The following is a 25,431-nucleotide window of genomic DNA, read 5'->3' on the forward strand; positions in this document are numbered from 1 at the left end:
GCCCAACGACAGCTGGGATAGGCTCCAGCACCCCACCGCGACCCAGAAGGATAAGCGGTTTAGATGATGTATGTGTATGTATGTAAAATTGCAGAAAAATGTGTTTTTTTTCTTCAAAATATGGCCTCACCCTTCACACATGACTGTGGGGACGAGCTCTTCTGTTTTGCTTGGAATTCTAGATAATTGATTTAAAAACCAATATTGCTAAATTGAGGCTCAAGAAGGTGTAATTATTAAAATTGTTTTATTTTAAAATATAAATTAATAGGAACACTAACTTGTTTTTTAAGTGTAATATATATGTGAACGCTAGGGACACAAAAATGGACGTTTCTATGGAATGACCCAAATATGTATTTTTTTTTAATGAGGTCAGTTTGCAGTCTCAACCTGAGTTTGAGCTAATTTGACCAAAAGCACCAAAGCTTTGAGCTCATGTTTTAAAGGGACACTCTGTACACATCACTGCATCTGTCGTACGCAATCTTTCTCACATTCTACAGCGGCGCTGCTTCAAACCTCTAGAGTGAGATTTTCTTTTTTTTTTCCTTTAAATACTAGCAAAGCCCCCTTCTGATGATGTATTTTGAAGGTGTGAGAAAAAGTGCTCTGGGTGTATTTTTAGGGGATGTTTTTCAAATCATCATTACAGTGGAGTGAACAGATCACTCTAATGACAGAAATGAGGTCAGTCTAACGCCCTATAAATTCACATCCTCACCTTCTGTTCCCGTGACGAAGTGTTCGCAATCCCCACCAGCCCCCGTTCCTCAATCCTGCATCAGTCCTACTACAGCTATGAGGGGGTCTGGCCTTCTAGCTACAGGCAGAAGCTGCACAGAACTCCAGCCCAAGTTCTCAGAGATCTCCCTCCTCCCTCAATCAGTCTTCCCTCATACTACCACCGCCATGTTGAAGGCATGGTCTGAACTCACAAACGACACCTTACCTCAGTTTGGCTTCCTTTTTTCTGTCTGAATGGATAATAAATTCATCACAGAATCGCTGTTTTCTTCTGATTTTGTTCAACAATCAAGGTAAGAGTTACATAAACACTAGCTTGAACTTATTAGGCTATAAATCAGTGGTTAGGCTAGCAGTCCTGATTGGTTGACACCACAGGGATTCCCGAATGTTTGTTCTTGTTATTGTAGTGAGTTTGCATCATGTCAAATCATTAATGCTGTCAAACTGAAGACTCAGAGGGATGTAATACTGCATAACAGGATGAAAAATAACATATTAAGCACTAGTTTTAGGTTGCAATGCCTCCTTAGCTATTAAAGATTTATGAAATACGTACAATATGTGGAAAGGCTACTTAACATACAGAGCTTTTAAAGAGCTCTATTCCACAAAGCTTGCCCGCTAATCTAAGCTTACTGTTCAGTAAGACTCTTCACTCTCAAAAAGGAAATGGCCTTGGAGCAGAAGAGGGGAATCCCACTAATAGAGGGCACAGTTCCCATGTGCATGTTGGACCATGGCGCTGGGCCAGGTCAGCACTGAGAAAAGACCACATCATTCAAGTACATGTTCACAATTCACCAGTATGAGGCCATGTGGTCACGTAAACCTACTTTCCTGGCCCGAGCACTGGATTCATTTTTTCTTATTTACTTACATCCCATATCCATGCAGCTCTTCTAATGAGTGAATTCATCTACTTTATGGTCATCTATTGCTAGCACAGCTTGTATCTCCATAGAAAAGAACTGACCAATAGAATGGGACACTCTGGAGCAGCAGTATATGAGTCTAAGGTCATTATGCCCAGTGCCTAGTGTGGGCTAGAGGGGTATAAAGCCCCCCAGCATTGGGCTGTGAAGCAGTGGAACTGTGTTCTCTGGAGTGATGGAGCTCCATCCAATACCTTTGGGATGAGTTGGAGTGATCTAGAACTGACCATCCATCATCAGTACCTGACTTCACTAATGCTCAATCAAATCCTCACAGCAGTGTTCAACATCTAGAAGCCTTTCTAGAAGAGTAGAGGCTGTTACTGCAGCACAAACTCACTATTAGCACTTTATTTATCAAAAATAGTTGCAATTTACGGAGGCCTGCTGGTGACATACCGTATAAATAATAATAATGCATGGCCACGACTTAGTAAACCATGGGAATGAGATAATTAAGTCATGGCCACGACTTAGTAAGGCATGGAAATGAGATAATTAAGCCTGGGCCACAGCTTAATAAGGCATGATCTCGTTCCCATGCCTTACGACTTAGTAGAACTAGATCCTAATGTGTGGCAACGACTAAGTAAGGCATGGGAAGTAGATCCTAATGTGTGGCCATGACTTAGTAAGCTGAGGGAATGAGATAATTAAGCCCATGCCTTACTAAGTCGTGGGCACGACTTAATTATCTTGTTCCTACACCTTACTAATTCGTAGCCACACATTAGGATCCCGAGAGTCGGGATCAGGAGTGAGTGTTATGTTTTTGAACATTTAACAAAGTTTACATACGACGACAAACACTGTTATTTAAAATAAAGTGAGGAAAATTCAGAGGTAAACATTGAATAAACATTGATAAACATAAACATCAAACTCAAGGCTATTGATCGATTGTTTTAAAATTAAATTGCAAGAAACCAGACGATTTGTGTGCATGTAGCCTTTTTTTTTTAGTGTGATATGATGTAAAATCCATGTCCAGTGTACTGTTTTTAATGTCTTACCATTTTTTTATTTTAGTTGGTTCTTGTTCGATTTTGGTACAGTTTATAATTCTTGCTTTTAATTATTTATTTATTATTTATGTATTGCTATTATTATTGTCGTTGTTGTGTTTTTTAGTACTTTTTATTAATTTTCTTTTCTTATTTACCTATTTTAATCACCCTTTTTGTCATTCTTATTAGTTTACATTTAACTTGTCTTTTTTTACTGGTTTTACTGGTCTTCATCTTTTTATTTCAATATTTATTCAATGTTTACCACTTTTTTCAAACCTTTGCTCTCTATTTTGACGCTTGGCTACATTGCAAGTGAGGACTCACAAAGTAATCTGAGTTTAAATAAAGGTTGATTGATTGACTGATCGATTGATTGATTGATTGATTGATTGATTGATTGATTGATTGAATGATTGATTGATTGATTGATTGACTGTTCTTTCACTTTTTTTGCCAGTAATGTACTGAAGCAGCAATGTGCTGCTAGCAGTGGCTACTCGATTAAGGCATCTTAATGTATCTCATTGGATTTTAACTAAGGGATACATTTAAATCTGTATATTTAAGTTTATATTCTGAATCTCAAATTTATAATCTAAAAGTCAATTTTCAATTTTTTTACACTTTCCACTTAAAACACTTCCCTACAGCGGCCTCTGGTGGCAGTGAAGCAGAGAATAAGTACTAAAGTACTGAGTAAAGTCTGTGGAAAATTAAAACATAAATGAGCTCTTAGTCGGCGCGCACTATGGGTGCACTTTCACTTAGTGTCAATCATAAACATGACACATTTTGAAGATAAGAGCAGACTGGAGTTATAATAATGAGCACTGAGTACGCAGCCTGATGATGACTCAGCAGAATATAAGAGGAGCTGAAATAATGATGTCAGCAGTGTTATTATTTAAAAACATGCAAACTCTATTGTGTCACAGCGAGAGATGGAATCAGTCCCTCCAGCAACATTGATCTGCTTCATAGTTTGCTTTAGCTGAACTCTGTGCTCTCCAGACTGCTCCCTGCCTCGCCTCAGCTCTCCGCCGTCCTCCCACCTTATAAATAAACACCCGACAGCAGTGATTTTCAACCTGCGAGCCGCAGAGTCAGGAACGGCCCTGAAAGAAAGGTTTTCTTTCAAAACACGAAAACAAAGTGGAACTGGAAATGGGAGGAGCGCGCTGCGTATTTCAATAACCCCTCACTCACTGAGTCACCATCTCCAATAAAAACGTCCACAATGACTGATGCTCTTAAGGTGAGATATGAAGAGGTCTCTGCAGAGGAGGCAACTAATTCCTTTTACTCAGTTATATGTACTCAAGTAGAACTACTGCCTCACCGCCTCACTTTAGCAGTTCACACTGAGTGACTAATTATCGCTTTGCATTTAATTTCATTCTGTTACGCTGACTCAGCACCTGGACTGCACATTCAGAACTGGAAACTTCACTTAAGACGATTTCTTTTACCGTCTCATTACCGTTTTACAGTTCTGGGTACCATATATGGCCAAAAGTATGTGGACACCCTTCCTAATTACTGACTTTAGGTGTTTCAGCCACACTTATTGCTAACAGATGTATAAAATCAAGCACATAGCCCTGCAGTCTCCATAGACAAACACTGGCAGTACAATGGGTCATACTGAAGACTTCGTGGCACTGTCATAGGATGCCACCTTTACCCACAAGCCAGTTTTTTGTCATTTCTGTCCTGCTAGATCTGCCCCAGACAACTGTAAGTGCTATTATTGTGAAACATAAGTGTCTAAGAGCAACAACAGCACAGCCATGAAGCGGTATCTCATGCAAACTGCAAAAGAAAGCGCTACATGTACCGTGCCACAATTTTTCTCAGTTAAAAGTGGAATTATGGAGTCAAAAATAAACTTCACTAAGAGTAAAAAAAGTGCCTACAATTAAACATACTGAGTTACATAAAAGTTAAGTCAAAAATGTGTCGATCGCTAAAAAATCAGCAAGAAATACACAGTGGAAAATACAAAACTATAGACTGATCTGCAAAATCAAGCCACTGATATGCCGGAGCAGTGTACCTAACCAGGTCATGGTTACATATTGTTGCTGTCCAATGAAAAACATGTATCTCCATTTTTTTGCGATTTTTACTTTTCTGCATCGTTTGAGCTCAGCAGCCGTCCGTTACATTGTGTGAAAATTTCATGATGATTAGACCAATGGAAATGTTCCAAAATTGCTTAGAATAAAATCTTTTTCCATTAACTTACATTGAAAGTAAAGATCATTTTTGAGCTCTCCTGTGAAGTTACTATTTTGGAGATACTTGTTTTTCTTTGGACAGACACATGATTCCTCCTTGGGTGCTTATCCTGCACATTTTAATACACAATTGCTATTTATTAGCAGAATATAACCATTTAGCTGTGCAAACGTAATGACATATTTTATATTTTATAAGTTTCTTCAAATATGTTAAGCTCAGAAAATAAATAAAAATCATTCGATAACATGAAGAAAAATGTCATATTCAAGTGTGTTCTCTGTAGAGGACGTGTTAACTTATGTTCACTTATAAAATCAACAAAGCATGTAATTTGACAAGGAGCATCCAAACTTTTGCATGGGACTGTCCAAAAGTCTGTACGGTGCTGTGAAGAAGTATTTGCCCCCCAGGACAATGATACAAAACACACAAGCAAGCCCACCTCTCAGTGGCTCAAAAGAAAATGAAGGTTTTGGAGTGGCCGAGTGAAAGTCCTGACTTAAATCCCATCTCAAGACCAGTTCATGCTCGAAAACCCTCTAATGTAGCCAAGTTAAATCAATTCTGCAAAGAAGAGTGGGCAAAATGCCTCCACAATGATGTGAAAGACTCATCGCAAGTTATTGCAATCGTTTGATATGCAGTCATTAGGACTGGGGGGGGGACGCAATTACTTTTTCACACGGGTGATACAGGTGTTGAATAAGTCTTTATCTTCACGAAATGGAAAAAAAAAAGCTGCATACTGTGTTGTTATATTAAAATCAGTTGAACGATCTGAAACATTTAAGTGTGACTAATTAGCAAAAACAGAAGAAATCAGGTGAGGGGCAAATACTTTTTCACAGCTGTGTATTCACCTGCTCCTCCAGCGTTTCTTCAAAAATGAAGGGTATTAATAGTGAGTTTGCTGCAGTAACAGCCTCTACTCTTCTGGGAAGGCTTTACACTCAATGTTGGAACATTGCTGTGAGGATTTGATTGCATCTAGCATCAAAAGAGCATTAGCGATATCAGGTGCTGATGTCGGATGGAAGGGGCGTCTAGAATGGTAATCAGCCCACTGAAAGAGGCGAACAGGCAAAATATTAATATCTATATCCATTTCATACTGAATGTGACATCACTGCACAGATCTGAAGCAGGACTGAGCAAAGACTAAACTACATCACAGGTTTACTTTGTATGAGATGGGAAACAAACTCAGGCTGAACTTGTGTGGTTGTGTTGCCACAATATAATATTTTTGTCTTCAGAATAGAATTTTGCGGTCAGTTTTTGGAAGGGGTGACCACAACATGTAGTCATAATTTATAGCCAATCCTTACAAGACAATGAAGTATTGAATTATATGTTGTAGCCACAGCATATAAAACCCCCTGGCACTCTCTTCACTCTGTACTTTTTTTGGAGTAATTCCACCTTAACTGGAGTAATACTCGCTAATTATGACCAGGCTGTTGGTTTCCAATCATTTGTGACCTTTTCACTGGACTGACTGAGATAAAAACCTTGCGAGATAAAAATGTTCTTGTGTTTTTGTTTTTTATTTGATACTAACTCTGTGCTAAAGTTATAAACATGGGCTATTTTTGTAGCGGGGAAGAGAACGTAGGGTAAAATGTAATTTTAATGTGGTTAAACAAGTTACAGTATAGTGTACTTTTTCTCATGTTACCATAGCAACATCTGTGAATTTTCACAGCAGTTAGATGTTTCTCCAGCTTCGTTTTCCCCATAAAAGTAGCTTATTTCATCATCAGTGTTTGTGATTAGTGAATTCACTCCTATATTGTTTGAATCTCCTCTTGCTGTGTGTATTATAGCAGCATTTAGAAGCAGATAAACATCTCACAGTGAGAGATAGACAGGCTAAAAATTTACAGCTAAGACCCGCAAAGTAAACAATCAGAGACCCCCATATATATTCAATGTGGTTTATTTTTATTTGTAATTCTTTTTTTTTGGCTTTTATCCACAGATTTATTAAAAACATACTATAGGTATAATGCAAATCAATACATTTCTGTTGGGCTACATTCACATTACCAGGCTGAAGTGGCGCAAATCCAATTTTTTGCCCTAATGTGACTCAGATCTGATGTTTTCAGGGCTGTGTGGACACAAAAACTCCAGCAGCACTGCTGTGTCTGATCCACTCAGACCAGCACAACACACACTAACACATCACCACCACGCCAGTGTTATTGCAGTGCTGAGAATGACCCAGCACCCAAATAGTACCTGCTCTGTGAGGGTCCATGGGGGTCCTGACCACTGAAGAACAGGGTAAAAGGGGGCTAACAAAGTATCAGAGAAACAGATGGACTACAGTCTGTAACTGTAGAACTACAAAGTGCACCTATATAGTAAGTGGAGCTGATAAAATGGACAATGAGTGTAGAAACAAGGTCATAATGTTATGCCTCATCGGTGTATGTTGAATTAATTGTAATTTGTATTGATTTAGCAGATGTCTTACCCCTCCATCTGTTACAGTCAACCCCGCCTACACTAAATAAAAAGGTATCTAAAAAGGTAAGTTACTTTACTTCTTTTAAGTAAATTTGTTGAGTAAATTATCTCACTGTATTGGCAGATAATTTTGCTTGTTTTAAGAAATGTGCTTGAAATAAACTAAATTATTTGCTAGTATAGTGAGATCATTTCACTTAAAACAGGTAAACATCTAGAAATAAGCTAAATAATCTTATAATAAGTGCACAACTATCTCAAAATAAGATATATTATATATATATCAACTACAATTAAGATAATTTCACTTCATAAGATACTATTTGTGGCTAAATTGTTGTAAACTGTAGATGCTGGAAACAAACATTGTTTTCATTTGTAGCAGAAATGTGTTGGTTGTTTGTATATTATTATAATCATTTAACAAAATTGCACTCTAGATAAAAGCACACTGTATGCCAAATGTAAATATAAATGTATAGTCTGAAATGTGCTGTATATACATTCAGCATTTTGTAAACACACTTCACTCCAAATGTTTGAACAGCAGTTGCTGCAATTTGCACTGAACTGTGTATGTGTGTATAAGAGAGTGAGCAAACGAGAAGAGAGAGAGAGAGAGAGAGAGAGAGAGAGAGAGAGAGAGAGAGAGAGAGAAAACACTGCATTTCTGCAGGGCAGAATCTGAAAATAGCTGTGAACTGAAGTCGAATCGAGCCCATCATGAACCCAGCCAGGCATGAAACTTGATGTGATCTTTGCCTTTTGTAATAAAAAGAGCAACTATTTTCCAAAAAACCAGACCTGTTTTTCTGTATTTACACCCCTGAATAGCAAGAAATAAACAGAAACACTGTTTTTGATGGTAGTTCTATGGCTAGAACAGTAAAAACATGATTTATAACCTGTTAGTGTGTGATTTAATACATGAATTGTTGCTGTTGCCACACTTGGCAGGCCATGTTAAGAGCTCTGGCCGGGACTTGTTACGCACAAAATTGTATACGCTGCATCTTAAAAACAAATAAAAGTAGCTCTCGTTAATTTCTCATTATAGGTGTAGCCCCCATGAATTCTTGGAGTAATTATGAAAGCTTTTTTTATTTGTGAGTAGTGCTTTGATGAGCTGAACCCTAATCCCCCACCCCCCACCCCCCGAACTGCATGCATGTGTTACAGCTCCGGTGCTTGTATGTTCTACAGTGTAACCAAAACAGCGTTCACAACAAAGTTTAGCTGGTCCTCAAAGATGAATTACATCAGATAATGTCTGTTTAATCTAGAGAAAGCCAAGTAGAAACCTTTCTGGGAAACCCTCCGACCCCCCCTCTGCACGAGTGCAGCGGGGACTCGCCTGGGGTTCTATTCCACGAGCTGTGTTTATTCTGTAGTTATTCAGCATTACAAACAATCAATTAAGTGCCTGATGATTTCCCATTGCAAAGCCTTCACTGCTGCTGCACCCAAAAACGCTCTCACATCTGAGCGAGTATGGGAAATTACGGCTTTTTTTTTCTTTTCTTTTTGCTTCACAGCCAAATGTTCTTCAGTGCCGCTCTCACTCTCTCACTCTCTCACTCAGATTCTTTGTATGGGTCCAAAATTTAGTCATAAAATATAATAGCGCACAAATTTCTCAGATGTTGACTAATGGCTATCATCTGTTCAGCAAAAATACAGCATAAAAACTAATCATTTAACACTATACAAGCACATACACTGTTGTTTTAATACAACACGATGGGCTTGTATGTATGCCCCAGATGTATTATATTATATTTTAAGTAGCTATATTAAATAATAATATGACCCAGGTGTATTAAATAGAAGCAAAAACTTGTATGTTATTATGTGGCTCAGATGTATTATTTCTACTATATACACATCTAATACATGTAAGTACCTCAATTAATTAATAATATGGACCATATGTGTTATACATATATATATATATATCATCTATGTATTATAAATGTTAGCTGCTCTATGTATATATGTAAATTCTTGGGTAATATATTCAATAATATGTGTATGTAAGTACATGTTATAATAACATGGCCCATATGTATTAAATGTAAGTACTTTGCTACATTATTATAATATTTGCACTTGATATATATGCCTAACATATCAGTAAATGTGTATATCCGTATATCTGTAAATGACTATATGTAATATTATGCCATTTTTGCATCATGTATGTGTCAGTTCCCTTGTATTTATTTTTATTCTTATGTATTATATATATTTAAGTACCTATAGGTAATAATATTATGTATTAGTATCATATATATTTATATTTCAAGTAAGTCGTAAGCCTTCAAATCAGGTTCAGTCAGGATTCGGTCAACATGTGACTCAAGTGCAACTCAAATCCTCATCTCTGACATGTAAGTACCAATATGTCTTAATGTCTTATATACACTATATGGCCAAAAGTATGTGGACAACTTACCATCACACTTGTATAAGCATCTCATTCCAAAACTATGGGCATTAATATGGATTTGTCCCCCTTTGTAGCTATAACAGCCTCCACTCTTCTGGGAAGTTTCTACTAGATTTTAGAGAGTCTGTGGGAGTTTTTGCCCATTAATTCAGAAGAGTATTTTTGAGGTCAGACACTGATGTTGGACGAGAGGGCCTGGCTCACAATCTCTGTTCTAGTCCATCCCAAAGGTGTTCAGTGGGGTTAAGGTCAGGGCTCTGTGCAGGCCACTGGAGTTCCTCCACACCAAACTGGTCAGTCCATGTCTTTATGGAGCTGCTTTGTGCACAGGGGCTCAGTCATGCTGGAACAGGAAAGGCTCTTCCCCAAACTGTTCACACAAAGCTGGAAGCAGATAACTGTGTAAATGTCTTTGTGCTGTAGCATCAACATCACCCTTCACTGGAACTGAGGGGCCCAAACCCTGAAAAACAGCCCAGCCCATCATCCCTCCTCCACCAAACTTTACTGTTGGCTCTGCATTCCGGTAGGTAACGTTCTCCTGACATCCACCAAACCCAGAATCATCATCAGACTGACAGATAGAGAAGCTGATTCATCACTCCAGAGAACACGGTTCCACTGCTCCAGAGTCCAGTGGCGGCGCTTTACACCACTCCAGCCAACGTTTGGCATTGCGCATAGTGATCTTATGCTTGTGAGGCAGTGTAGTGAGTGATCCCACTCCAAAAGTGTTGGAATGGTCTACCGCTTCATGGCTGAGCTGTTGTTGCTCCTTGACGTTTCCATTTCACAACAATAATAGCTATCGGTAAATCCCATTTTCTCTAGTTTTCCTACAAACACACACAAAAACACACAAACGCAGCATGTTCTGGACTTACCTGTTCTTATCCCGAAGTCTTGAAATCTCTGACGTCTGCATGAGAAGCTCCTTCTCCAGTTTGTTGGTAGATAAGGAGTGTTCTAACAGCTGAATCTCCAGCCTTGACGTCTGATTCATTACCTTCAATAAGCAGCACAAAACAACAGCAGCACTTTTTCACTGAATAAGAAAAGGTTTTTGTTAACCAAGCACATCTCAGGTTAATGAGTCAGGCGTTTATATGATCAGCTACTAACATGTCTAAACACTTGAGCAACCCAAGAAGGGAGCGACTAATGAATACGGGAATGGATCCAGAGAACAGGCAGATTCAAAACAAATGACCTTTGGAACAGCTATTTATGCTAATCTCTGTTATTAATGCTAATCTTTGTGATTTATGCTAATCTTGGTTACCTTGGCCTCGACTACATTGAGCTTCCTAGTTTGCTCAGCAGTTTGAGTGAGCAGATTGGTGCCGATCTCCAGCATAGTGGCTGTCTGGTTGTGGACTGCATTAGCTTGGAAATGCACCATCTCAGACTTTATGTTCTCCTGGATGTAGTTCTCCAGCTGGTGTGAAAATAGACAGAAAAAAAAACAGTGATATTAGCCACACATTATAAACAGAAAACAATAAACTGCATTCGGTTTACTTGACTAACCCCTTTTTTTCACAGCAGGCATAAAATGCAATTTCTGGCAGTTTTAGAGTTCCTTAGCTGAGCTATGAATTCTTTTCTTCAGTAATATTGACGGACATATTTTGAAGTGACAATAATTTAACACATCTTCTACAGAGAACACGTTAAACATGACATTTTGCAATACATTTTTGGGAAAAGTTTCTATTTATTTGCCTTTTCATAGACCACATTCTGTTTATTTTCTCCCAGTATGTTAAATTCAGCACATAAACAGTAATTGTGCATTAAAATGTGCAGAATTGTGGACAAACTTTTCCACACACCCATAGACTTCCATTCATTTTTGGAGACTCTGCCAAACCTTAACCAGAACTCTACTAGCCTTAAGCCTGACCCTGATCTTTACTCTCATTTTAAAATGTAATAATATACGTTGTGGGGACCGGCTCATGGTCTCCACAAGGAACAAAGGTCCCCACAACGTGAGTGTATGAACAGGTTTTGGTCCCTGCAATGTGGCATAAACTTGGTACATACAAACACACACACACTCACATATATATATATATATATATATATATATATATATATATATATATATATATATATATATACACATACCTAAATAAACAAAGCAAATGAATGTGCGAAATAAAATTGTACAGCCTGTAACAAAAACATAACTTTGTTTTTGATGCTATATACTTATTCATTATTTAAATGTGTATATTTATGCAGTCTTTGAGTTGTCAAGGCTCCATGTCATGTCAGGTATATAACTGGTAACTTTACAAAAGAACCCTTAAGGAACTTATTTTAAGGGTGCGTATGTGTGTGTGTGTGTGTATATATATATATATATATATATATATATATATGTATATATATATTTATCGCTGCTGTCAGAATAAAACCTTGTATCTCCATTTTTGTCTTTTTTCAGTTTTTGACATAATGTCGACTTTTACATCGTGTGCAAATTTCATGATGAATGAACCGAAAGAAACGGCCCAAAATGGCTTGGTAAAAAAGTCTGGTTCCATTGACTTACATTAAAAGTAAAGTATGTTTTTTCCTTCTCCTGTAAAGTTACCATTTTGGAGATATGAGGTTTTGTTCTGACAGCAGCGATATATATAACTTCATTTCCAAAAAAGTTGGGATGCTGTGAAAAATGCAAATAAAAACAAAATGCAATGATGTGCAAATCATTTAAACCCTATATTTCATTGAAAATGCTAAATATACATCCCATATCTCCATTTTGTCATTTTTGACATAATATAAATATACATATATATGGAATGAAGTTACAGTAATCTGTCTGTCTAGCCATGAGCATTAGAATGAACAACAGACCTAGAAGAATGTTGTTGCCGTGGCCATATACACAGTGGAATGTAATAACGTTTTTCCAGAGTCTTGATGCAACATACAAGCACGCCTCTGTTTATGAGTCCACAGTACTTATGAGAAACTGAATAAGACACAGACTATACATTAAACAGTTAAACAACACAGTGCAGCACGATAAATACACAACAATGCATAGCTGGACTCAAAACCCAACAATAAATGCAGTACAACAAACACGCAGGACAAGACAGTTTGAGACTAGTATAAGAATGTGGGTTGTGCAGTTTTTTAGTTTTTACTGTTTCCACTCTCCCACACTTTCAGCTCCTCAAAGAATCTGCAGACACACCTCCAAAGTTCAGTCTTAGAAGCTGGTTGATCATTTTCTGAAGTAATCAAACACATTCAGTGATGCTGAGGTCTGGACTCTGGGGTGGTCAGTCCATTGTTCAGCTTCTTTGTTTGATGTGTCCGTCTCCTTTTCTCAGTGAGGTTCTTCTTGACAGCTACACATCCTTTCAGACCCACAGCGCTGAGTCGTCTTCTCACAGTGGAAGGATGGACAGAAACACCTATGGATGTTTTCAGATCTGAAGCAGCTTGATTTTCTCCTCTCTCTCAGAGATGAAAGCTTTAAGTCCTGTTTATCTGATGGGGACAGTTGGTGTCTACCAGGTCTTCCAGGTGGTTGTTAGGAGACTCATTTTCTCTGTAGTTTTTAATCAGTTTTTGAAACTTCAGTTTTGGAAACTTTTTTTCAGTTGTTTTTCTTTCTAATTTCCTCAGAAATTGCTTAACACCCCAGTGTCACTGCTGGACTGAGAATCATTTGATGACCAACACAAACTGTGCAGCAGCAGATGAGCTATCGTCTCTGACTTTACATCTATGAGGTGGACCAACAAGGTAGGAGTGTCTAATAGAGTGGACATTGAGTGGACAACTCCACTCCAGTAGCACTGCTGAGTCTGATCCACTCAGACCAGCACAACACACACAAACCCACCACCACCACATCAGTGTTACTGCAGTGCTGAAAATGATCCACCACCCAAATAGTACCTGCTCTATGGGGGTCCTGACCACTGAAGAACAGGCTAACAAAGTATCAGAGAAACAGATGGACTACAGTCTGTAACTGTAGAACTACAAAGTGCTCCTGTACGGTCAGTGGAGCTGATAAAATGGACAGTGAGTGTAGAAACACCAATATTGCATCCAGACCGGGGGGGGCTCAAGTAAATTTTTATTTGTTTAACACATTTTCACCTCTACATAATGCCATACATTTTATTTTACAAGTTTTGATGTCTTAACTGTCGTTCAAAAAAGCGTAAAGTAATAAAACATAATAAAATTCCATGAGTCGTTGTCCAAACTTTTGAGTGGTACTGTAAATAACTCTGCAAAATGAAGTTATGAGAATATGTTATGTAAAAGGTCTAAAGGTTCAGAAAACCACAAGAAATATTTGGTATTACTGAAAACTACCCAGTGTCATCCTGGATCACCGGCTTCCCGAAGCTTTCCATCGCACGTTCATTAACAGATGTTATGTGCTAAAAGAGCCCATTTAGCTGAAGTCTTTGAGGGCTACAAGTGAACTGTGAACGATTTCTGCTCAGACAACCTGAACTAAACCTCCGTTTATCTTGGCAGTGACGCACTAAAAGCTTCCAGCACCCCTCAGCAGTGATGGGTAGGAACCGGGATGTTTATTATCAAACATGGCCTTGTTCCCCTGCCAAGTGGCTCCAAGGCCCAAGGGAGACGGGTCCAGTGCCAGCCAAAGGTGGACCACGCTGACCTTCTTAGTCCTAATGTACTCCAAACTCCAAAACAAATATGGCTTCCTCGAGACACTCAAGAGAGCGACTAATGAAAGATAAATTTATCACAATCGAAATAAACAGCGCAGCCTCCTGAGAGAGCTGTGCTCCTGACGTGGTCTGTCAGAGCTTCCTTTCGAGACGAGAACTTTTTACTGAAACTGTCCCTCACTTCCGTGGAGAGTCCAGACGTGTGAAGAATGTACCGTTGGTTAGATTCAGCATCAGCACTCTTAAAAAAAAAGGTTCTATATTTGGAGCTAAAAACTTCCATTAAGGTTGGGACAGTATGTGAAATACAAGTAAAATCAGAAAGCAGTGATTGGTGTACCAAAGTCAAGACTTAATTGGCTTAGGAGCTCTTTCATCACCCAGTCAGCTGTGACGCTTAATCAAAAGAGCAGACTGTAGAGCACGGCTGTCGGAAGAAAACCTCGTATCTCCATTTTTGTCGTTTTTCAGTTTTTGACATAATTTGAAAATGCCTGTTGGACTTTACATTGTGTGTAAAGTTCATGATGAATGGATCAAAAGAAACGACCCAAAATGACTTGGAAAAATTCTGGTTCCATTGACTTACATTAAAAGTAAAGTAGGTTTTTTCCTTCTCCTGTTAAGTTACCATTTTGGAGATACGAGGTTTCCTTCCGACAACAGCGATAGATAAGAGCATATCACTGCTGTCGGAACAAAAGCTTGTATCTCCATTTTTGTCACTTTTCACTTTTTGACAGAATTTGAAAATGCTTGTTTCTCTTTATATAGTGTGTAAATTGATGAATGGGCCAAAAAAATGGCTCAAAATAACTTGGAAAAAACTCTGGTTCCATTGACTTACATTAAAAGTAAAGTAGGTTTTTTCCTTCTCTTGTAAAGTTACCATTTTGGAGATACAAGGTTTTGTTCAGACAGCAGTGATATGTAGCAATATACACTGTAAAACATAACAATTGCAGTAATTTAATTCTTTTTGGTTTACTTCACTGATCTGTTAAACATCCCAATGCAAATCTAGTAATGTACTATTTCTTGTATAATCCTTAGTTACTGAGATAAATCTAGTAATCTAGGAGAGTTCCATTGTTGCGATGTAAAGTCAATCAGAGTGGTTTGACATTAAATGGTTAATTGTAGAGAAACTTATAGGCTCCAAATTCTTATCTACAGTGGTGGTGATAGGAACCAGGAGTCGCCATGACCACAACACAAATATAGACATTTTATTTACTATCCAGAACCACCAGTGAACCTACACGAGTCTTCTGAGTTTATATGGAATGTTGATGATGGAAAATAGTGAAAAATCTGAAAAAATATGTTTTCTTAGGGGACTATTTTAGGGACTAACACCCTGTACGTATCCCTCCACCATTAATGGATTTAAATAAATAGATTAACAGGATGTTTTAGGCCAAAACCCTGTCACAAAACTGTCATAAAAGTATGTCTCAGACATCAGGCAGTGAATTCATAACCATTTCATGTAGTAACTTTCTGTGAGGGAGCTTTCAGAGGTGGACGTCTGGTTCTATGCACATTAGTACTTTTGTGTGGTAGCATACCTCATGCTAAAATATGATGTTTGGATGCCTTTTACATGTTTTTGTTGTTCTCACCATGATGATGTGTTGTGTTCAGCCTACAGCAGTTTCTGAAGAGAAAGGCTAAGATGCTTGAAGCAACTTGACTTCTTAGAAATGAGCGACTCATATGAAACAATCTATTTAAAATAATGTAGTTGTTTCACAGTTGATACCAATGCATCACACACAGATAAACATTTACAGAAAAATACAACCGAATGAGGGGTTAATCTGACTAGGCTGATTCAAGTCAACTAAATCAAGACTGAACAGAACTCGAAAAAGTCTCAACTGAAACTATTTATGATGACTGGACTGTTTGAGTTAATGTTACTTGCTGTAAAAGTGTAAATCACTGAAAAATAGAAAGTATCTTAATTAAGCGTGAACATACTGAGTAACTATGTATTTTTTTTCAAGGCAATAAGTTTACATTATTTTTTTACAGTCAGCTAATTTAAGTTTGCAGTGTATACTTATTGTGCAATATTAGGGGTTTTTTAATGGCACTGATGTAATGCAAGACAAATTTCAGACAAATTTGACAATGGCATGTATCATATCGTATCGTAAACCTACTTAAACTTACCAAAAACAGCACAAAGACAAGATTTTTTTTTAACTTTTCCATTTCATTAGTTGTTTTTTTTTGTTTGTTTGTTTTGTTAATATACACTCATTCTGAAATTGCAACATGTTCCACAAAAATTGGACTAGTTCAGGAAACATCTTAAACAGCAGATGTAAGCATACTTGTATATAAAAGGAGCGTCCAGGGAAGGCTGAGTCCTTTATGAGAAAGGATGGGTCAAGGCTCACCACTTGATGCCATTAATGCTGAAAGAAATCTACACATTTTGGAGCAACACATCACTGCTGTCAGAACAAAACCTCATTTTTGTACAAAATTGTACAAAAACATTTTTTTACAGAATTTGAAAATGCCAGCCGTCTTTTACAACATGCCAAAATTTCATCAAGAATGGGCCAATAGAAAAGCTCCAAAATTACTTAAATAAAAACTAGCTCCATTAACTTCCATTCAAAGTTATGAGTGTTTTTCTGGCTCCTGTAAAGTTACCATTTTAGAGATATGAAGTTTTGTTCCGACAGCAGAGGTTCGCTGCCTTCTAGACGCCGTCTTTTTCAGGGACATCCATGACAGCACGAAACATTCTGCACATGTTACAGCAGTATGACTGCGTAATCAGAAAGTGACCCGCTTGCAGTCCACTCCTGTCTCCTATTGAAAACATGTGGTGCATTATGAAGTACAAAGAGCAACAACAAAGGCTCCATAAGATTCTGCAGCTGAAGACTTTTATAACAAAAGAATAGCCAAAGATTCCACTTTGGATCAGTTTGTGTCTCCGGTTCCCACGCAGTTATTAAATGTTTTGAAAAGCAAAGGTGATGCAACACTGTTTTCTATTCAGGTCAAGCTGAATGTACAAATCACTGCTTTCTTTTTCTATTAGCATTTCACACACTGTCCCAACTTCTTTGGAACTGAGGTGTGTACTTTTGGTTCCCTAAAGAACGTTTCAATTTGATAGTTCTCAGTTGGAAGGTTCTTTAGGGAACCAAAAGTGGTTGAAACCTTTATGTTAAACTTACAGTTGCAATTAGAAGACATGATGGTTGACTTGGAAAAATTAATTGAGATAAACAGAGAAAGCAGAAGGTCAGGATTTCTCATGTTGCTGTTGACTCCCGCAAGACGTTGCGTGCCCTGACCGGTTAATTGACCCAAGCTTCCTGCCTTGGATTAAAATCACACAAGACAAGTCCAAAGACTGAGCTTGGGAACACTGATTTGGATTCAGTGGGGGCTGCTAAACCAGCACTAACCTAAACCAGATGTCTTGCCTCGCTCTCGTTACAGCTCTGTACACTGACTGGAAGTGATACATGATCAGCAGCAGTAAACCAGTGACGAAGTTGCGTTTTTTTTTTTCAAAAGAACATGACGATTAATTGGATTTTTTGTTTAAATTTCATTTAAAAGATCATGATACACGCACTAAGTTGCAGTGATGACCCACTCCTGTGGTCATTTCCAGTTTTTCAGCAGTCTTGGCTGCCTGGCTAGACTGCTCAGATACAGAAAAAAACAGTGTTATGCAATAGTGAGCACTGCTAAGACATCACAACAGGAACAAAACACCATAACAGCTCAGTTTAAACTCAACCACTGACTGACAAATGTTTTAATCAGTGACAAATTCAGAATGTTTGATTTTCTTTTATACATTGCCAAAAAAATACTACACTTATGTTATTATCTTTGCTGTCATTTTGATAGAAACATTACAAATACAGTGGACGATTTCAGGCTTCCATGCTTTAATGCTGAATTATATGCTTAATGTACTTTCTTCCAACTACTGATTGTAAGATTTTCCAAGTTTCGCTTTCTGCGTGTTTTGTTGTGCATGTTATTTCAGTTGACCACTACAGCTGTAATATTGCGCTGGACAGGGCAAGTTGCAGTTCTCTCAGCAACTACCTTGTGCATGCAAGACAAGTCAAACTTGTGCTGACTTGGAGCATAAAATAATATGTTCAACTAAAGTTTATCACAGTTTATCTTAGAAAATAAATGTTTGAAATAACGTGTTTTGGTTTTCTAAGACATACACTGAGTCGTAAACAATTACCACAAATTTCACTCATGTGAAAGGAAAAAGGTGTATTTTGATCTCTCTGGCAGGGTTTATTGTAAACATGCTCAAAAAAGTGTTTGAAATCTGAAAATTGGTTGAAAATGATAGAAATAGAAAACACTTACAAAGGTCACACAGGGCGTTTTTCAATTCAAAAACAAGAACTGACCCAAACGGGAACCAACTTATGGTTCTAGATCTAGTTCATTTTCTACCCACTTGAGAACAGCTGGCTCCACAATTAAACACAATTAATGATTTAATTGTCTTTGGCCATTTTATGCTACTCTAAAAAGTGGCTAATTCATTAATTAGCTCAACTTATTGACTGATATGAATGATATATTGCACTTTTCTTTCCACACATATTCACAAAATGTCTACATTTATATGGACTTATGTTCAGCATTAAGCGAAGTTTATATTTTTCTCAGTCAGGTGTGAAAATGAGTAAATCCTCTAATTCTGTGGAGTTAGCACGAATGTTAATAATGGTAGCATTCATTTCTAGCTTATGTCACCTTAACAAACTCTTTACAAAGTAATCACTCTAAAATATCAATAAACATTGTCTTAGCTTTCTAGTTTACATTCTAGTGCTATTACTGGCGATTTATTAGTGCTTGGTGACTTTATCCTTACTTGGAAGAGTAAAGAATTTGCTTCATTGTTAAGCTTCAGCTGCGAGTATTACCAAACACAGAGGTACTTTTGATGCTAATCATTATCAGGTACCAAAAACCATAAAACTGGAACCTTCTGTACTGGTCGATTTAAAAAGCACAGTTCAAGTTTTCTGCAGCCAAAGTTTCCACTATTTCATACTGTGAAAAAACGCCCACAGTTAGAATTATAGAAGTCCTCTAATATCTACTTAACACCCTCAAAATAAACAAGCTACACTATGACACTGTGCTTGTTTAGCTGAAAATAATAGCGGTTAGTGATTGGTTAGAAGTCTAGACGAGAGTGCACAGATTGACCATCCGTGTTAACAACCTGCAGAAACCTGTCTGACCAATAATAGTCACATTTTTGATTTTGATTTTGAATTTTGATGATTTTGAGCCCTTATAAAGTCTGTTACAGCCAGCACAAAGAAGCGTAATGTAGATTTGAAATCTTCTATTTGGCAGCTGCTAAGACAAGTTTATTTGACATCATGATGCCCCAGGTTATCAAAACTGCACCAAAACTGGCAGACTTCTTTGCAGTCCTCTAAGATATATTACATGTCCAAACATATCCATCTACTTTATAGGGGATAACTTAGAGCACCTTTTGGATGAGTTGAAGTGGTGTTTGTGATGCATCTAAGGTTTCCATCCAACATCAGCAGCTGACCTCAATGATGCTCTGAATGGCTGAATGTAATCAAATCCTCACAGCAATGTTCCAACATCTAGTGTAAAGCCTTCCCAGAAGAGTAGAGGCTGTTACTGCAGCAAAAGGGGACAAACTCCCTATTAATACCCTTCATTTCAGAAGAAACACTTTAGGACAGTTTGGATTTTTAAAGCTGAAGCACCACTGATATTTTAATTTTGGCACATAGGGTCAGTATTTTTTATTCAAACATCAACACGCTATTATCATTTTAGTCTTGAAACTATAGCAAATGTTTTGAAACCAATATTAAGAGTGAAAACCTAGGACTAGTTTGACAAAGTAGGTTTTGCGCAATATACAAGTACAATTATATGAATAACGCTTGTTAGAACTAATACATGCTCTAAAGCTCATATCTTACCATGCAGTGTTCTAGCAGTGGGGATAAATCTGTTTGACGTCTGTACTGAAGATCTCAAGGCAGCTACAGTGGCATTTAAACCCAACACAGAGGCAGAAGAGAGGGAGATGGACAGACAGAGGCCCGTCTCCCTGCTGCTCATCTGGCTCGCCACTCAGTAACCCTCCTCTAATCTCAGCTTTATCTCTGGAGCTTGCTGTCTCGATCCCCCTGCCTAGCACCCACCACACACTGTCCACCGCTCTCCAGCCGGCCAAACAATAACTTCCTTCTTCTGCCTTTTTGACTCTCGTCCAGCGTAACTATTCGTAGTGAAACAGTTTTAATCGTTGCCTCTCTCGCAGTCTCCAAAGGCATTTCCAGACATGCATCTGAAACCCTCCAGGGCACAGACCGCCAGATTAGTTTATTGCCCATTACTGAAATGCCTTGGATTATCTGCAAAGTTTACAGCTTGCAGTTGATTTATTAATTTCCTAGTGTTGATTTTGAGAGGGGGTTCGTTTTAATCACAGAAAGAGAGCACGGTTATGCAAAATGTTTAATTTAACACTAATGAGCTGTAAAACATTTCTGATTATGCATTTCTGCCAAAGTTTAGTGGCAGACAGGAAATGACTGTTGGCAATGTCCAAAAGTTTGTAGACACCAGCATTTCTCCTGAACAACAAGGGTATTTAAGGGCCCATGTCGCACAAATTTTCCTTACTAAAATAAAAGAGTTTGATATAGTTTGTAAACGTTGCCAAATGTATTATTCACTCTCCCGTCCAGACAGTCTATATATGAAAACAAAGCTGCAAAAATAGCCTGTTTTGAGTCCACTGTTTCTGTGTTGCTCAGAAAATGAAGATATACATATCTGCCTTTCCAGCCTACAGCTCCACCCAGTCACACTGAAGTTATAAGGAGTGTTTCAGCCTGGACTGCTTTCTGAATAAGGACCAATACAGGGCAGCCAATCAGAATAGAGCTCATTTACATATATCAGTGTTAAAGGCACAGCTTGTTTATTTCTAAGGGTTGAAAAGAGGCTCTACAATGGCCAGGTAAAAATGAATTATGACTGTTTTTGTATATAAAGACACAAATTTCATAAGTGGACCTCAGAAGAAAAAACTAAACGTAGAAAAATGTAGCATACAGGTCTTTAAAGAGGGAGTTTGCTGCAGTAACAGCTTCTACTTGTCTAAGAAGGCTTTACACTAGATGTTGGAACACTGCTGTGAGGATTTGATTGAGCATTAGTGAGGTCAGGTACTGATGTTGGATGGTCAGTTCTGAATAACTCCAACTCATCCCAAAGGTATTGGATGGAGCTCCATCACTGCAGAGAACACAGTTCCACTGCTCCACAGCCCAATGCTGGGGGGCTTTATACCCCTATTGGGCACCGTGACCTCAAACTCATGTGAGGCTATTCCTATTCTACTGGTCAGTGCTGTTCTCTGGAGATTATACAAACTGTGTGAACACTTATGTCAGCTTTAACCAAGCTGAACTCACTAGTAAAGAGAATAGTTTTGGCTTCTGTGTCTGTTCTGGTGTTGTACTGTGGATTACCCTGAATTAATTGTACGTGTTTCTTAAACTAAGACAGCTGTGTGTTCTTATTTCTAGGTATGTTGACTGTATGTCAGACATGTGCAGCACAGTTGATTCAATGAAACATCATTAAATGTGCAGTCATAATGGTTAACAGATGGTATTAACACAGTGGTAAAGTCTGCATTGGGTTTCCTGATATTTCTTCCAGTCTCTTTCCTGTAGCTGTATAATTGATTATACTGAGACAGAAACACCCGCAGTGATTTAGCTTATTGAACATGGCAGTTTGGAAACACCATACAAAAATATAAATCTTGTAACCTGAGGTTTCTTTTCCTGTACAGCAGGAAAGCTGACAGATTGTTTTAGATTCCACAACTTTATGAGCTTTATTCTCGACACGTTTTTCTAATTGAGGCTCTTTATGCAGCGCTTTTACAGACATATTATTTTCAACATGAATATTTTTGGCTGCAGTTCAATATTTTGTCTTAAAAAGTAAAAAGTCAGGACGGACTGAAGAGTCGCTCAGATTCATGTCAGGGTTATTACAGTTTGGATACACCCAGTTGTTTTCATTTTTACTTAGTCATTTTTATTTTGGTTTCAAATAGTTTTAGTTTCGCTTTTTAGTTTTTGTAAAATTAAACATTCTATATATATATATATATATATATACATATTTATATACATAATTTACAGAGCCCTGCTGGTGGGGTGTACCATGTAAATAATAATACTGTGTGGCCACGACTTAGTAAAGCATGGGAACGAGATAATTGTACAATAATACTAAGGCGTGGGAATGAGATCCTAATGCATTTCCACAACTTATTAAGGTGTGGGAATGAGATAATTAAGAGGTGGTCACCACTTAGTAAGGTGTGGGAATGAGATAATTAACCCTCGGCCACAGCTTAAAGAGGCATAATCTAGTTCCCATGCCTTTGTTCAGATGCATGTTTGGAAGTTGTGGCCACGACTTAATTATCTCGTTCCCATGTCTTAATAAGTCATGGCCACGGATTAGGATCTTGCTCCCACGTGTTAATACGACTTGGTCACACATTATTTTTATTTATACAGGATGTCACCAGCAGGGCTCCGTAGGAACTGAACTTTATGAGTGTAGACTGTGTTCAGTAACTGTATGCTGGCATCTGTTCACTGTATTTTGATGCTTTTTTTTACATAGAAATCCACTTCAAATTCATCCTACAAGCATTAAGAACCTAAAAATTGACCATAATACCATTTAGTTTTCTTTCTTGTTGCCTTAAGCCTTATAGCTTCTTTGTATTATGAGTAATTATTCACTAAAAAGATAATGAAAATATGAGCATTTAACTTTATAACATGGCTTTAACTTCATAACACAGGCTTAACTTAAAAGTAATAGCTTTAAATTAATAGAAATAAATATATTAAAGGGAAAATTTTTCTAAAATTAAAAACATTCACTACATCTGTGGTAAACATGCCTGTTTTCCGTCCTATAGTGGTGCTGCAGTAGCATCTAGAATGAGATTTCCTGGTTTAAGACTAGCAAACCCCCCTTCTGATGATGTATCTTGAAGGTGGGAGGAGCTTTTGAAAAAGGACTGTTGTTTGTGGTGGATTTTTAGGGGCCGTGTTGAAATGTATTTTTGTTTTTTAGCTGAAGGAAGGCAGACAGCTCACGCTACTGCTTAAACGACAAATATCTTACTGCAACCGTACAGCTTTCATCTTTACAGTGGAGAGAATGGAAGAATGGATCAACTACAGTTAGCAAGTTAGCTCACGCGTGTAGATATCTTATCTCAGTTTGGCTTCTTTTCTCTGACTGAAAGGGTAAAAAGGTCATCTCTGGTGTCCATTTGGTGCTGAATTAAGAGAAAATCACCGTTTCCTGTAAGACTTTGTTTGACAGCGGAGATAAGAGTTACGGTAATGCTGGTTTGGTTGTATTTATTAGGCTACAGTTCAGTGGTTGGCAGTATTGGTTGACATCACAGGGATTCCCAAAGGTCGTATGACGCATTTGGGTAATGCATGCTGGGTATTGTAGTAGGAGAACATTAAGGAAGGTGATTCTGTCAAACTGGGAGATATAATGCTGCACTATTGATGCGACATAACACAACAAATAACACATTAAACTTTATTTTTATGCAAAATCCTGTTTAACTTAGTCCTCCGTTGGGGTTAAATCTCCATCACTAACTTTAAAACAGGGCACCAACACGTCACATTTTCAGGAATAATCTCAGTGGAACAGTTTAGTGTTTTTTACATGACGTCAACCAGCAGCTGTTGGCTTTTGAACACCGCTCGACTGTTTTATGATCAAAAATACATGTTTTGCTTGGAGGACTGTGATGTGGTCTCCATATATTACTCAGACAGTTCATTCTACTAAAAACATTTGCTCCATAAATATTATTCTTATACATGCTGCAGAATGTGTTTATAAATAACATATTTTTGTCTTTGTTTTCTGGTCAGCAGAAGGTTTTAGCCTTTGGAACGCGGTACAGACGAGGAGCTAGTTTTATAAACAAGTAGGTGGGGGAAATATGTTCCAGAAGAAGTATGAATAGACCCTCCAATATGGGGCTGGATTCATTTTTATCATCTCATTTTTCCACTTTAACAGCCTTCCACCTCCACTGCTCCCGAAATGTAACAAACCAAACTCGCCATGTTTCTGCTTGACATTGTTTCAGAGAACTTCAAACAAACATTTTGAAGGTCCAGACGGTATGAGATGTTACACTGGGGAGTTCTAGGGTTCTGGAAGCAGCTATTTAGCCATAAAAGCATTTTTGCTCCTGAATGGTGCCTTTGGGTTGTTAGCAGTACATTTGGAATTTGATTTATAAGGCGGTGGAGTGACAGAGCAGTGAAGTGTCTGAACCTTTTTTAGGTCAGAGGATACAGAACCTTCACAGGGCACCAAAGAAATCAGATTAGATGTCACAGAAGTGCAGGTAATAACACCCCTGTCATTCCTCTGTACGAGGTAATTGTACACTTTCCTGAGGCATGCGAGTTGATGAAAAGGTGACATGCTGTCTACAGGTGTAACGATAATTCAGCTCGATACAATACAGTGCTGCCTTAATTTCATACATTTTTCATTAGAGCAAAAAAAAAAAAATCTTCTCTAACTATAAGTTTATTAAAGCACTCAACAATTTAAAAGTATAATAATTGAAACAAAGGCTGTGCTGTTCAGTGTTCCTATCTAACACACTAGTCCGATCTAATGCTCGAGCCACAAGACAGTATTTTAGTGCCAAGCAAATACACTAGCTAGAAGTTAACATGCTAGTCACGATACAG

The 25,431-nt window shown here is 37.9% G+C and overlaps 1 protein-coding gene across 1 annotated transcript in view; it reads right to left on the reverse strand.

Moving 5' to 3' along the window:
* angpt4 (angiopoietin 4) overlaps positions 1–25,431 on the reverse strand; it is a 78,423-nt gene that overhangs the window by 24,385 nt on the left and 28,607 nt on the right. Inside the window, exons 2-3 of the mRNA XM_036571583.1 lie at positions 11,143–11,298; positions 10,745–10,866 (exon numbers count right to left, since the gene is read on the reverse strand). Of these exons, the coding sequence (XP_036427476.1) occupies positions 10,745–10,866; positions 11,143–11,298 (278 nt within the window). The remainder of the gene's footprint in view (positions 1–10,744; positions 10,867–11,142; positions 11,299–25,431) is intronic.

The sequence above is a fragment of the Colossoma macropomum genome, unplaced genomic scaffold (assembly GCF_904425465.1).
Source record: "Colossoma macropomum unplaced genomic scaffold, Colossoma_macropomum, whole genome shotgun sequence".
Taxonomy (NCBI): Eukaryota; Metazoa; Chordata; class Actinopteri; order Characiformes; family Serrasalmidae; genus Colossoma; species Colossoma macropomum.